At 51.6% G+C, this 14,618-nt stretch overlaps 1 protein-coding gene across 2 annotated transcripts in view; it reads right to left on the bottom strand.

Moving 5' to 3' along the window:
• Positions 1 to 335: 335 nt before the first annotated feature.
• The window catches only part of PPARGC1B (PPARG coactivator 1 beta), a 102,550-nt gene continuing 88,267 nt past the window's right edge, over positions 336 to 14,618 (bottom strand). For both annotated transcript variants that reach the window (XM_063086783.1, XM_063086784.1), the window contains 8 exons: positions 13,126 to 14,248; positions 12,199 to 12,235; positions 11,522 to 11,586; positions 9,538 to 10,342; positions 6,621 to 6,696; positions 4,327 to 4,448; positions 1,468 to 1,622; positions 336 to 474 (listed from right to left, as the gene is read on the bottom strand). In XM_063086783.1, the coding sequence (XP_062942853.1) occupies positions 374 to 474; positions 1,468 to 1,622; positions 4,327 to 4,448; positions 6,621 to 6,696; positions 9,538 to 10,342; positions 11,522 to 11,586; positions 12,199 to 12,235; positions 13,126 to 14,248 (2,484 nt within the window). In that variant the 3' untranslated portion in view covers positions 336 to 373. The remainder of the gene's footprint in view (positions 475 to 1,467; positions 1,623 to 4,326; positions 4,449 to 6,620; positions 6,697 to 9,537; positions 10,343 to 11,521; positions 11,587 to 12,198; positions 12,236 to 13,125; positions 14,249 to 14,618) is intronic.

Here is a 14,618-nt window from a genome sequence, read left to right as displayed (position 1 = left end):
CATCACACACTACAGACAAGAAATGTAGGGTGAACACAGCTGCAAGTCTACGAGAGGACGTCAGTCGGGAGGGAAGGGGCTATGGGTGACTGACCAGCACTTGGAGGCACACCCAGGATGACCCGTTGGAAGCGAGGACACTAATGTGGCAGTGGAACGTCAACACCATGGAAACTCACAGACAGAAGCAGCTTTGTTCAATGTAAACATTGATTTTTGTTTTTTAAAAGGACAGCAGTTTCAAGTCTCTCTCTCACGTGTGTTCTCTCTCACGCTCGCTTGCTCTCATATACTTAATTTCTTTGAAAACGTAAACATATTGGAAGGGCCTTTTCTGAGGTATTGAGGTATTCCTCGAAGGTTAAGGCTGTTATCAATGCAGGCTCTGCTGGGCCTCTTTCAGTAAGCTGTCAAAATCCATGGCTTCGTACTTGCTTTTCACTGATGCAGGAAGGGCCTCTTCAGAATTGGAATCTGGGCAGGGGGTGGGAGGGTAGAGGAGTCAGTGAGAGGGGAAGGCAGTGAGTCACTTAGAAAGGCCAGGCGATGGGAAAATCTGCCACTCTGGGTTGGCCCCGTGGGGCGGATGTGGTCTAAGGCCTCAGAGAGCAGGGGTGAGCACTGGGACGGTAAGCATCAACTGCCATCCTACTGTGGCATCTCAGCCACATTGTCAACGTCTTGGAGCCTCAGCTGCCCTTGTGTGTAGAGCTAGGGGGCTGAACTAGTGCACTCCGAGCTCCTTTCCAGCTCTGACATCCTACAGTTCTACTCCCCCTAACAGCTTCTCACCCATCAGTAACCTGTTGCAGAAGTCACACAAGGGGAGGGCCAACAAAACCAAAACATCCTCACTGTATAGAGAGGTAAACTGAGTCCCATAAAAGGACATGCAGCCAGGTGCAGCACTGCCTAGCCTGGCACCCACCTAGGTCTGGCACTCAGCCCTGTACTACAAAGGCTGCACTGGGCTCTCCCCTACTAATAATTCTTTCCTATAATGTATTTCTTTGTCCTTCTTCACCAACTTGTCCCCACATAGCAAGGTCATAATGACAGTATTGTTTCACTGTGATTCATTAATGGACAAGGCTGCTGCCTTGCCAGGGGGCACCATGGAATGCCCCTCCATGGGGTGGGCAGCAGCTGGCCCTGTGAGGCCAACAGACAATCACCAGAGTCCTGGCAGCTGGCCGTGAATGCAAGATCGAACCTTCCTAGAGGCTCGGAGGCCCAACTCACTCTCTCACTGGTACCAGTCACATGACAGGACAAGACAGACCAGAGGCAAGAAGAAAAACAAGATGGTGGCCTCCAGGCAAAGCGGCTCCCAAGTTATACCATCAGCACATGGGGGCGTGGGTATGGGGGCTATGTCCAGAAGGGGCTTCAGGCTGGGAGTCATTAAAGGAGGTCATGCCCCTTGCTTTGGGTCTTACTAGATACGGCTGGGCCTCGGTCACTTACCGTAGTCAGTGTATCTGGGCCAACAGAAGTGCTGGAGCCCGCCCGAGCTCAGCTGCAAGGAGGGCTCGTTGCGCTTCCTCAGGGCAGCGCCATTCCTCAGAGACAGGGCTGCGTGCTCAGAACACCGGTAGGTGATGAAGCCGTATTTCTCGCCCCTGGGGGAGAAGACAAGGAGCGTATGTTACTGAGCTGCTGGGTGGACACTGTCAGACCACCCATCACTACAGGGGGAACAGAATGCCACAATGATTCGGTTCCCATGTCACATGGCCCCCAAGTAGAGATGATGGCCATCACTGGGCAGCCCTCTGTAATGGAATAATAAGAGCAGCTAATTTGTTGCCTGCCACCCAAAGGCAAGTGGCAGAGCAGAGATTCAAACCCAGGCATCTCTGACTTTAAAGCTGACATTCTTTACAGCCCCTGAGATTTCCTCACTGTCGCCTACTCCCCAATCTATACTATTATACCGTGCTCTGCACCTTTCACAGCTGGCCTCGGCCACCACTGCCCTGGCTGCTAACCCGGCCCTCAGGTCTCCTGACACTGCTGGTATTCTGTACACATCTTATCCTTCAGCGCAGACATCTATTACGTCTGCCTGCTCAGTATTCACTCCCCTCTCTCTGACAACAACACCATTGGGTCAGCCAGGCTCCAGGTGCCACGCTAAGTCACACAACGTGGCCCTTCCTGGACATTGGTTTGTTCAAGGATGAACCTGCTGCTCAAAGCTGAACCCAAAGAATCGATCCCGGGTCTCAGCTGGAACCATGAAGTCCTTTGCCCATGGTCTCTACGCTGGTAAGAGGGAAGCTTAGAGCTAGAGGCAGCCACTTTGCAACAAGCAGGAAATCCTGCCTGAGAAGGACACAAAGGTGAGGGGGACTTAACTTCAGATCTACCCCAACTTTTCAGTTCCATGAGCAATAAGAGAAAGAATCCTGACGGATATATCCATCTGCCACGTGAACTGACAAAGAGCCGTTCCCCTACCGCTCAGGACAGGCTTACAAACACACAGAGGTGCCTAGTAATCATTTAAGTGAAGCACATTTCCTGACATCTCTCTGAAGCAGGGCAAATTTGGAACTAACTCTTCTGCTTCTTTAAGTGTCTGGAACTGGTAGAATGCCTGAGACTGCTTTAAAGATCCTGTGTGCTTTTTAAATCTTAACAAGTTGACCCTTCTCTGAAGAGATTAATTTGCTTGCTTTGTTTTTGCATGTTGTCTTCATTTGATATCCTGAAGACTACACAGAACTCAAACCAGTTCTATTTGTGTAATGACTCTTTTTATAAAAATGGTGGCAAAAATACATATCATGAAATTTGCCATCTTTATCATTCTTAGGTATACAGTTCAGTAGTGTTAAGTATATTCACATGGTTGTGCAAAGGCTCTCCAGAAATTTTTCATATTGCAAACCTGAAACATTTTAACTATTCATCTGTGAATGGACATTTGGGTTGTTTCCACCTCTTGGCTATTGTAAATAATGCTGCTATGGACACAGGTGAACAATTATCTCTTTGAGATCCTGTTTTCAATTCTTTTGGATATACAGTTATGCCACATAACAACATTTTGGTCAATAAGAAATGTATACATGATGGTGGTCCCATAAGATTATAAATGGAGCTGAGAAAATCCTATAGTCCAGTGACATTGCAGCCGTGGTAACGTGGTAGTGCAATGCATTAATCACATAGAAGCAATAGGCTATACGATATAGGTGTGTGTAAGTGCACGCTGATGTTCCCACAACAATGGAACTGCCTAATGATACATTTCTCAGAACATATCCCCATTGTTAAGCAACACACGACTAGATACCCGTAGGTGGAACTGATGGATCATATAAGTGCTGGTAGCTCTGTGTTAATTTTTGAGGAGCTGCCATACTGTTTTCCATATCAGCTGCATCATTTTCCATTTCTACCAACACTACACAAGGGTAGCAACTTCTTCACATCCTCCCCAGCATTTATTTTCCATTTTGTGTGTTTGTTTGGTGGCTGGCCGATACAGGGATTGAACCCTGGACCTTGGTGTTATCAGCTCCTCCACGCTCTAATCAACTGAACTAGCCGGACAGCCCTTCTGTTTTTTTGCCAGTAGTTTTCCTAATGGGTATAAAGTGCACAATGACTCTCAACACAAGAAACTACTTTCTTGCTGAAGCTTTTTATTATTAAATTAGAATTTAAAAAAACCTAGTTTGCAGGTATAATGGGAGATCACTTAGAAATATTTCAAAACTGACAAAGTTTTGACATCTAAATTGTGGATTCATATGTAACCTGTTCTTTTTGCAGATCCCCTGACAGATGAAACATAGCTTCCCCAGGTGAGTGAGGAAAAACCAGGGCTGCCTAGCGGAATATAAGGCTCGGGGCTCGCTGCTGCAGAGGAGGTCCCAACACAAGTTGTCTTCAAACTGCTGAAAGCTGCTTGCTACCCTGCGCTATCTCCAAGGCAAAGGCCCTGAAACAGATACATGGGTTCCAGTTCTGGCTCTGCCTCGAACAAGCTGCTCACTTAACTTGTCTGATCCCTCAGAAAGGACAGCAATAGGAGGAGTAAGAGTGCCTATTTCACAGGAGCATTGGCAAGTGTAGCTAAGAGAGTGCACGGAAACTGCCTGGCACTTAGCAAACCATCAGCACGTGTTTGCTGCTATCACTGGCTGCATGATTATTATTGGTCCTTCTCCTGGGTCTGGCTCTCCAGGTCTAAGCAGTGGATTTCATCCAATTGGTTCCACAAGTCTCAGGCCTCTTCTGCGTGCCCAGCCCTGGCTCAGGACCTGTGCCCCTCCCCGCTCGCCTTGTCTGTGATGGCTTGTCTTCTCTCACCTCTTACTTCTCCTGAGCACCTGGCACTCTACAATCTCACCAAACACTTCGAAGCGTCTCTTTAGCTCTCGGGAGTTCATGTCATTGGAGAGATTTCGAATGTACACCACGCGGCCTTCACCCTGCTCGAGAAGGGGGACAGAGAGGGATCCAGTCATGGCCTGGCTTTCTGTGGCCCCCTCGGTGGTGGGCTCCCATGGAGTCCTCATCCCAGTCCACGAATGGAATGAGTAACAGCAGCTGGAGTCAAGAGAAGACAGTGACAATCTCTGTACTGGAAGACCTGCCCTTGTTGGAGGAGGGAAGCCATGAGGGTTGGATGGGGAAGTGGCCCCCAGAGGAAGCAACTGATTACATAAAGGAAATGAGCAGAGACCGAGCTGAGAAGGGAGAGGGACTCACCACCATTAACATAACTGCATCCTCAGTAGCTTCTGCACTTGTGTTTTGAGTCTGACATGTTGGGGTGGAGCTGCAAGGTGCTGAGGTTGATGCTAACGGGCGGGGGTCAGAGTGGGTTGGAAGGAAAGCTAATGAGACAGGCAGCATTAGGGCTACTGGAGCTAACATTATCTTTTGTTTTGCCAGGTCAAAAGTGTAGAAGCTGAAACCACAGTATGGATGCTGTGACCAAGAAGTCACTTTTAGGAGAGCTCAGTGCTATGCCAGCAGGCACGTAGAATAGCCTGGCAGAGAAGGGGATGGGGGGAGGCCCAGGCTGGAACCTCCCCTCCTCTCATTTAAGATCTGTGATTTGATCTTGTTGAAGCCACTGCTATTGGAAGAGTCGCTTTGACCTGCCACAGAAACTCCAGCCTTGTTTCTGGAAACCTGTGCTCCCATGGGCCAAGCTGACAGTTTCTGGTTTGGACAGGCTTTCTCTGGGAACTGGTTACAGCTGGTGATTCTCAGCCATCCCACCCACATACCACGGATGAGGAGGAAGAAAACCCAGGCTTGGGGTCCACAGCAGGGCTCTGCTGTCAACAGTCATGGGAACTGGGCATCCCCCACTGTGATATGTCTAGGTTGCACTCAGTAAAGAAACCCTTGCCTCCCAGCCTCCATGCAGCTTCCTGACTTCATACAGCTCTTTCCTGCCCCTGCCCCAAATGCCCTTCCGCCGGGATCTTTGCTTTGTTGCTGCCTTTCATCAGTCAGGGCCAAGCTCCTTGCAGATGCCTCTCCCCACCCATCTGAAACAGCCATTTATTTCAGACGTTTCAGTTCTGATGTTATTAATTTCACAGTGCTTATCCCAATCTGTAATTCCATTGTTTATTTCTTCATTTTATGAATCTACTGTCTTTCTCTCCCTTCTGCCCCAACCACAGGAGTGGGGACCTCATCTATCTTGTTTGTTGCTGTCGCCCAAAGCCTAGAACAGTGCCAGCTTGTCAAACTGCTGAATATTCAAACTCAGACTCCAGGAAGGATCCCTGCACACCTGTGGTTTTAAGTGCACGCTTGCAGAGGTCTGCATACCTCAGGTAGGCATACCTCAGGTAGGCATACCTCATGCATAACCCGCTTCCCGTACCCCAGTACCACGTTCCGGGGAAAAATTCTGGTGGGAGTCTAGCTGTCTTTTTGTGTTTCTGTCCTACTTTTCCTCCGTCCTTTCTAGTGACATGACATAGCTGGCTGGCTCTAGCTCCACTGCAGGCTCCTGACGTATTTTCTCTGTGGGGAGCTTTGCAGTAGTTTCACCAAGTGAACCCACAAGGCCAGGGCCTGTGGACTAACCTGGGGAGATGATTAGGGAGGTGGGTGGTAAGCAAGGGACAGGCTCTCTTTGTCTCTTAGACCTGATCAAGCTGGGAGAATCCTTAGGAAGCAAAAGGCCCAACTCCCTTGTATAGAGATGAGTAAACTGAGGCTCAGGGAAGCAGGGGACCTGCCCAAGGTAACACAGCAGGTGGTGGCAGGACTGCTTGTGACCTGGTCAGCCTGGCTGTGCCCCCACCGGTCATAGTCTGCCTTCTTGGCCCTCTTAAGGACCCTGATGCTGAGCTCTAAATTGCCACCAACTGCATGCCTCGCAGCCAGTCTTTTGGCTGCACTTTGCACGCACGGTGCCACCTTTGATGCCCTTTGGTGAGCCTTGTGTTTTTCAAATGAGAGAAATATAACTGTCTACTGTAGCCACAGTCCCTTTTTCCCCAGGCAGGGGCTGAAGGTTGAGGGGCTCCCCAGCCAGCCTTCTAGGGCTTCGGGTCCCTGACGCCCCCGCAATTCCTGACACCCCTGCTCATCCCCACTCACTTTGGGCTCTAGGGCCCCATGTCACTTACAATGGCCTTTTCCCGCCGCTTCCTGGCGTGCCGGATGCTTGGCGTTCTGTCTGAGCACGGCCTTCTGCTCTCACATCTGTCAGTGAACAAGCAAAGCAGAGGCACTCACTCTCGGCGGATTTGCTCCAGGAGGCAAGACGTGCTTCCTTGGGGCTCATTCATGAGGGCAGATGTGTTCGAATTCCCTCCTGCAGAAACCCAGCTTCCCCCTTAGCAATGGCAGCCCGGGCTGTGTGGGGATCTGAACGTTCAGATGCATGCCTTCTGCCAACTTTGGGACTCGACTGCTGGGAACCACTGTGTTGCTAATTATAACCCTGCCCTTCTGAGCCTTGCCTTTCTATGCCATTAGGGGTAGAAAAGCCCTTTCACTTCATTATTTTATCTGATGAAAAATCCCTTTGAGGTCTTCTGTTTCCCCATCTTCTAGATGAAAAATCTGAGGCTCAAGTTCAAGATGCAATTTGCCTAAAGCTAGAAAATGGAGAAGTCACATCTGGAAGCAGGCCTTCTAATTCTAGAACCACTGCTCTCTACTGCCTATCAGAGCTCCCCGGGTCTGGTCCTGCTCTTAGGCTAATCAGCAGGCATGGCACAAGGGAGCTTGGGGTGCCACGCCCCTACAGCCTTCCCACCTGTCTGCACCCTGCCCTCACTCCTCCCATCTGAGTCTTGAAAAACACAGTACAGGGCTGAGAATGTGTTCTCTCCAGTCAGCCAGCCAGAGTCCCAGCTCTGCCACCTCCCTGCTGGGTGACCTTGGGTCAGTTACTGCAGTTCTCTCAGCTTTGCTTCTTCTATGAAATAGGGATAATCAATTGTTTACCTCCTTGGCCATTTGTGAGGATCAAATCAGAAAATGCATGTAAATCCTTAGCTCAGGAACTGCTCAGAACATGTTTGCTCTATTTTTCCATTTAACCTCTCTGAGTCTCAGCTTCCTCATCTATAATATGGGGATAAGGAAAAGATGTGCCCTCCAAGTACAACTGTGAAGCTCAAATAGGGTCATAGAAGGGGATGTAAACTGTAAACTTTAAAGTGCTCTATAATAATATTATTATCATCCACTTGCAACAGAATCAGGAGATCTTCCCTACCCGAAGAGCAGAGAGTGACTGAAGGGTGTTGTAGAGTTTGAGGTTTGTGTACTTAAACCAGCTCACAATGCTCCCTGTGGATGGATGTTTGGTAGTGGAAGCAGGTGAAGAACTGTGGGTCTGGAGAAGGCTGATTACTGGGCTTACTGGGTACCAAGCTCTGCCAGGCAGCTGAGCAGGAACCGGGATAATCAACTAACTTTCCCCGTTGAGCAGAAAAAGCCAGCCCTGAACCTGGCCCAAAAGCAAGAAGAGGAAAAAGAGAACACATGGGAGTTTCTAGAGAGGTTCTCAACCCTTCCCAGGCAAACCCATGTACACAGGCCCTGCTGAAACACCCCTGAACTGTGCAGAAGGGGAAGGAGGCCAGGGGAACTTCAGCTCTGGCCTGGAGATGCTTTTCAACAAGAAGAGAATCCTGGAGGCGTTCTGAGCAAACCCTCACAGAGGAAACTGCCTAATGTGGAGATGACAAGTTTAGCTCACAGCAAAGCAAGGCTAAAGTTGAATCTTTGACTGTGAAGGGCTGTAAGGCAGGAGTGCTCCTGGGGAAAGCAGAATGGAGCCAGAAAGAGAGGCTCAGAGAGGTCTGAAGAAGATGATTCTGATGATGGATTCTGGCTTATTACATAGAGGAGCTCATTAGCGAAGTTGCTGGGGAACTCATTTTGAGTAACAGAAAATTTAGGGCTTCTTGACTTTAGTTTCTGAGGAGATCATGAACCCCTTAAAACTGAACACCCAGTTAGATGTTTATGCACATTTTAATGGGAAGAGGGGCTTTTGCTTTAATCAGATTTTCAAACAGTTAAGAGTCACTGATTAAAGAGGTATAAAGCTGAATTTTTCTAAGAAAAGGTATCTTTATATGACCTGAATTCTGGTCTCAGAGTATGGTACTGGCAACATCAGCATCACCCAGGAACGTGTTAGAAATGCAAATTCTCCACCCACCCCCAGATGTACAAAATCAGATACTCAGGGGTGATGCCTAGCTAGGGGTGCCTCAAGTCTGCTCCAGGTGGTTCTGTGCTCTGTTCTAGACCTGAGAGTACCACCTAGTGGCCACGCAAGTACGCTTCAGGCACAGGGCTGGGAACCGCAGACCCTCCTTATGCCTCCCCCAGGAAGAATCAGGTCCTGCTGTGATCAGAGAGAAGCAACCAGTGCCCCCAACCCCCCCAAACCTCCATTCTTTCTGCCCAACTCCCCAGATGGCTTTTGGACTGGCTCCTTCTCCAGGCTGGCTAAGAGAGCAAAGACGGTATGAGCGACCACACTGAGGCAAAAGCGCTCTCAGAGGGCGGCTGACTGCAGTGAGGCAGGGCTGAGTCAGCAGGACAGGGAGACGGGAATTAGCCTTATCACTGCTTCCAATCCAGGTACTTTTCAGAACCCAGATTAGAACATCTTTCTTTCACAGGTTAATGTCACATTGGTTTTAAACTGTGTATGTATGTATATGTTTGCACAAAAACCTATTCATTTTGCAAGCAGAAAAGCAGAAAGCAGATGAATGAGGGGCAAGTTCATTTAGACAAAAGGTCACAAATAGCCAGGAAGTGGGTTTTCTTTTTCTCCCAAGGCCAGGAGATTTGGGACACTCCTGATCACCACACACCAGGCTTTCTTGCCTCCAGGACATCAAATACAACTCCTCCGCAAAGAAGATCACCTTCAGGGCCACCAGCCACATAGGGGGATGCAGCCCCAGTTTCAGAGCAAGTTTCCTGAGGCTCCTCCCTCCCCTGGCACCCTGGGAACAGAACTGGGGTCCTCAGCTGCCCACCACCCCTCCTGAGGCCACCTACCCGTACCTGAAGGTCCTTCTGGTGGCTGGTGACCAGGAGTGGCAGGAGGAGGAGCCAGAGCTCGAGCGGCTGCGGGAACAGAGCTGCCGACTGGCCTTGCTTGGGGGGCTCTGGTAGGGGCAGTGGTCAGAGCAGGGGGGGCTAACCCCTGAGTCCTCTTCTTCATCATCATCATCCTCGCCCTCCTCCTCTTCCTCCTCCAAGAGGAAACTGCTCTCACTGCTGCTGCTGCTGCTGTCCTCAAAGACGGTGTCATATTCAGGGCTCTTGCATGAGGCCAGATCTTCGTCCTCCAGGGCACTCTCCAGCAGCCCAAAGTGCTTGGTGAGGCTAGCACGGATCTCGTGGTCCCTCAGCAGCACACTGTCCTTGGGCGGGCTACCAGCTTCACAGCTCCTGTCTTCCTCCCTGCTGGAGGCCTGCCCCTCAGCCTGCAGGGCACCTTGCTGGGGCCAGTCCTCAGAGTGGACCTCAGATGGCTCCCAGGACCTGAGCACCTTCCTCTGCAGGGTGCCCTCTGGCCTGAGCACCTGGCAGTAGTCATGGTCTCCAAAGGAACAGGAGAAGGGGCGCTTCTGGCCAGCCTGGGAGGCCAGCTGGGTTGGGGCATGCCGCAGGTGGGACAGGAGCTCTCTCCGCTCAGGCTGCTGCTTTGGCAGCTTGTGGGCAGACCCTGGGGTGGCCCCAAGCTGGAGGCTCTCAGGGGAAGGGAGGCTGAGAGCTGTGTCTTTGCCTGGGCTGTGCTTGATGTCTGGCTTGAAGGGGTCCTCCTCTGTGGGCTTGTACGGAGGTGTGGTGGGTGGTGTGAGTCCTGCCCAAGCAAGAGGAGAGACATGACGTAAAGACAGATCACTTCTCTGGAGGGACACTAAGAGCCTCGTTTGGGATGGCAAAGAAGTGGCTATGTGCTGCCACTCCCCCAACCTGACGGAAGGCGGGCATCACTCACTGATCACTGCACTGCTGGCCGAGCTGGGATGTGGCGTGGGAATCCATCAATTATTTGGAGTTGGCATGTGATAAAATATATTTGCCATCCCTTCTGTGGCCTGGTAATGGCAGCCAAAGCCTCCAGGTCATCCAAGATATGGCTTCCTGTTCTACATCCAATCATTCAATTCAACAAACCCTCCCAAATGCCTCTGGTATCTCCCAGGGTGCAGAGGGGACAGGAACCACAGGTAAAACTGCCCACCTGGATTCGACCACCACAGTGCCCTTTAGTGCTCCTGCCTCTGACCTTGGTCTCCATTCTACCCAATGCACTGAAGGGAACTTGCTGAAATGCCCATCTCTTCCTGTCTGGAGTTCTCAGGAGCCTCTCGGGGGTTCCTGAAGCCTACATTATGAAGATCAATGCTTCTGCCTATAGTCCCTTTGGTGACTGCTCTTTCCTGACCCCCTAGTGCTACCATGTAGTACTATGAGGCATCCTGTGCTTTTTCTTCTCCACGCCTTTCTTTGCTCATGCAGATTCTGCTGCCGGGTGTATCCTTCCCTGCTTTGTCTTTCCAACTTCTATTCATTCTTCAAGCCCAGCGCAAATGTCCCTTGCTCTCGGAGCCCTGCAGTCTTCCCAAGCCACACTCCTGCCCACCCCTGCCCCTTTCCTGTGCTCCCAGCGCTCTTGCCCATCCTTTGAAATTGGTGCATATCAAACACTGCTCCTCATGGTGTGAGGTGAATCTGTCTTTCCCACAAGACTGCACCTCTGCAGGGAGAATTATGTTTCTTTCTTTTCTGACCTTGATGTCACTTTATTTGCCGATTACTGGCAGCTGGATGGCTGACCCCAGACCCTGACCCTCCTCCTTATAACATCCTCATCGTGCATCTCACCCCCCAGTGCAGCCTGTGGGGCAGTGGCAGGGAGGGCTCAATGGGCACCTTACTCACTGCCCGAGGAGCTGTTCAGTGTGGGGGGATTCGTTGCCAGGGGTCTTGCCAACTCCCCCAAAGGCACCCCACCAGCTGAACTCCCCTGGCTCACCTGCCGTGCCACAGAGCTCCACTGTCAAGGTCTGCTCAAAGCTCTTCTTGCCAAAAGGAGGGTCGCTGGTGGGGACAGGGAGGACAGAAAAGAAAGAGGCAAGTCAGCAGCAGGCTTCCACCTCCCCGAGCACTCAAGGAGGGCAAGGGGATACTGGAATGGACCCTGGTTCTGCCACCCATGGAAATGGGGCCCGTGGAAAATTGCTGGGGGGACCACCCCCCTGTCTTGGCTGTTAGAGAAATTGAAGCTGCACAGCTCTTTTAGGAGACACAGGCAAGGGTCACTGGAGGGTGGAGAGAGGACAAGTGTTATCAACCTCTTCATTTTACAGATGGAGCAACTAAGGCCCAGAGAGGGTAAGGAGCTTGCCTAAAGTCACACAGCATTGTCAACTTTTCCCCACAGAGAAAATAACACTTTTCAGTGTAAGAGAGGACAGCTTATGAAACAGTGTGAGGCCTTGGTTCTCCATCTTTCCCTTAGGCCTGCAGAGGTCAGCTTTTAACAACTAACTCCCTTCTAAGAGAGCCCAGCTCCTGAGAGCCCCAGATGGCAATCAGGGCAGAAGGTCTGGGGACTGGGACAGGGCTAGGCTCAGGAGTTAATAAACGCCTCCCCACCCCAACAAGATAAAATTTCAAGGAATAATATACCAATAATTTCTAAAAATCTACCTTTGTGACAAGGCCAGCATGAGGCACCTGGGAGAGTCTGAAAAGAAGACAAAAAAAAAAAAAAAAAAAAAGGAAAATAAGATTCCCCAACATGGCAACACTAGCAAATGTTTTTTCCTCTAGAGGAGACCCCCAACTCCCTTTAGACAGGTGACCCAAACGCCTCTGCTATTTGTAAGGAAGGGCAGGAACAACTCAAATACACCTTCCATCCCAGGGTCTCAGCAGGTGGATCTCCTTGATTTTGCAGGTGGGTACAAGGGTGAGCCCTTCTGGCCAAATAGTGTAGCACAGTGGTGAAGAGCTCTGATTCCCAAGTCCAGAAGTGTGGGCTCAGGGAAGAGTCCAGCATAGGACTGATCACTAAATAGCTCTCTGCCTGTTTCTGTATCTTAAAGTGGAGATAATAACAGAGCCTACTACATAGTATTCTTGTGAGGAGTTAATAGGATAATCTGTGTTAAGTCTTAGATTGGTGCATGACCACTACTCTTAGTAGTTAAAATTCAGCTTCATTGTGGAGCTGAATTTATAGACCCACATCTCTGTCATGTCATCCCCAGGAAGTCTTCTTTATAGCACTTATCACAACTTGTAATTATCTTCCTTTCTTGTTTACTTTTTGATTGCCTGCCTCCCCTGCTGAAATGTAAGCCCCATGAAGGCAGGCATCTCGCTCCATGTTTGTTAAGTGGTGCCTCACCTACGCGTGAGTAAAACTCAGAGACGTGTGGGTGTTTTCCTAAAGACTGGCTCCAACTAGTCCACTGTACAGAAAGGGAAGTTGAAAGCCAGAAAGTGGGAGGGACTTGCCCATCCTCGAACAACGTACAGGTGGGGAGGTGGGGACAGGGCTCCTGGCTCCCAGCACAGTGGGACATGCTGCACCCCAACCCTGCCCCCTCTCCTGCAGACCACCAACTCTACCTCTGGAAGGGAGTCGTGGGCAGCTGGGGTCCTCATCCATGTCCCCACACCCACTCTCACAGGGGCTCTCCAGGGCAGGGATCTGGGGTCCCTGTAGGAGCTGCTGGTCTTGGCCACTGTCCTCATCTGTGGCGCCGCCGAGCTCCCCCTCCATGTCATTGGCTTTGGGAGCCTGGCACAGAGAGGGCAGAGCACCTTGGGGCTCCGAGGGGACCAGCGACTCCTCAGTGAATGTCAGCCAGGGTCCCAGCTCAGGGTTTAGTCTCCGTGAACGCCGCACAGGGCGCACGGAATTCTCCAGCTTCCTCCCCAGCTTGGTCCATGGCAGGCCTCGGCCCGGCCTTTTCCTGCCCCATTCCTCCTCCTCCTCTTTTTCTTCCTCTTCCTCCTCAGCATCCTCCTCCTCCTGCTGCAACCCAGCAGACTGGCCAACGTCCCCTTTCACTTCCAACCGCAGTGGGCGCAGGCTCGGTCTGGGCCCGGTGCTCTTGGGTGAAGCTGCAATCCTCACCTCCTCCACTGGGGATGGGTGACCAGGGGAGGCCTGGCTATCTCTGGGGGTTCTGGACCTTGGCCGGGGGGTGAGGGAGGCGTAGACAGGTGTGGCCAGGCGGTAGGGTTTGCTGACATCACAGAGGACATCTTGAGCCAGAAGTTCCCTCAGGATGGAGAACTCAGCCCAGGAGGCTTTGGAGGGATGCCGAGGCCGGGGCCTGACTTGCTTGGATGGGCTGCTGCAGGGCTGGGGGGCTGGCTCTGGAGCCTGCAGGGGCAGCTTTCTCTGGGGGAGGCAGTAGGTGTGCATGTAGCGAATGAGCTGCACCATCGCCTGCATATCCTCCTGGGACATCTGGGCACTAGGGCCTGCCCTGCCCAGTGCTGGGGAGTCCTGGGGAGAGGCTGGAGCTGGCTGGGGGCTCAGGCAGTCCTTGCCCGGCTGCTCATTCTCCTTGGCAGGGAGCTGGGAACTCAGGGGCAGCAGTGGCTGCAGGCCCCTATCTGGGGAGCGGGCTTTCGCTTGCTGGGGGCAAGGTGGCACCGAGGTGAGGTGCTTATGCAGTTCCGTACAACTCCGGCTCTGAGACTGCGTTATGGGAACCTTCTTGTCTTGGGTGCTGTCCATCTAGAGAAGGAAAAAGGCCAGAGTGAGGAGGGAGCCCCACACTGCTCCTCCCTCTGCCCCATCCCTGCAGCCACTGGCCACCCAGCGTCTCACCTGGATGGGGGAACAGCCAGGTTTCCTTCACTTTATCCCCAGCCTCCAGCACAGAGCCGGCACCTGGCCGTGCTATCAATGAGGAAATGAAGGAGTGACCAGCCTCGTAGCAGGTCTCCTAGCCATGGAATTTCGACCCTGCAGACCCTTCCAGATTCACTGCCAAAGCCCTGCTGACCATCCCACTCCCCTTTGGTAATAGAGCCAGGAAGTGGATTCGTGGCTGCCTGGGGCTGGGCATGGGAAGGGTTCTCTGTAAACAGGGGCATTGGGGACA

The sequence above is a fragment of the Cynocephalus volans genome, chromosome 2 (assembly GCF_027409185.1).
Source record: "Cynocephalus volans isolate mCynVol1 chromosome 2, mCynVol1.pri, whole genome shotgun sequence".
In the NCBI taxonomy this organism is placed as follows: domain Eukaryota; kingdom Metazoa; phylum Chordata; class Mammalia; order Dermoptera; family Cynocephalidae; genus Cynocephalus; species Cynocephalus volans.
The sequence above is the reverse complement of the archived record's forward strand: the minus strand, read 5'-3'. Positions and strand labels throughout refer to the sequence as shown.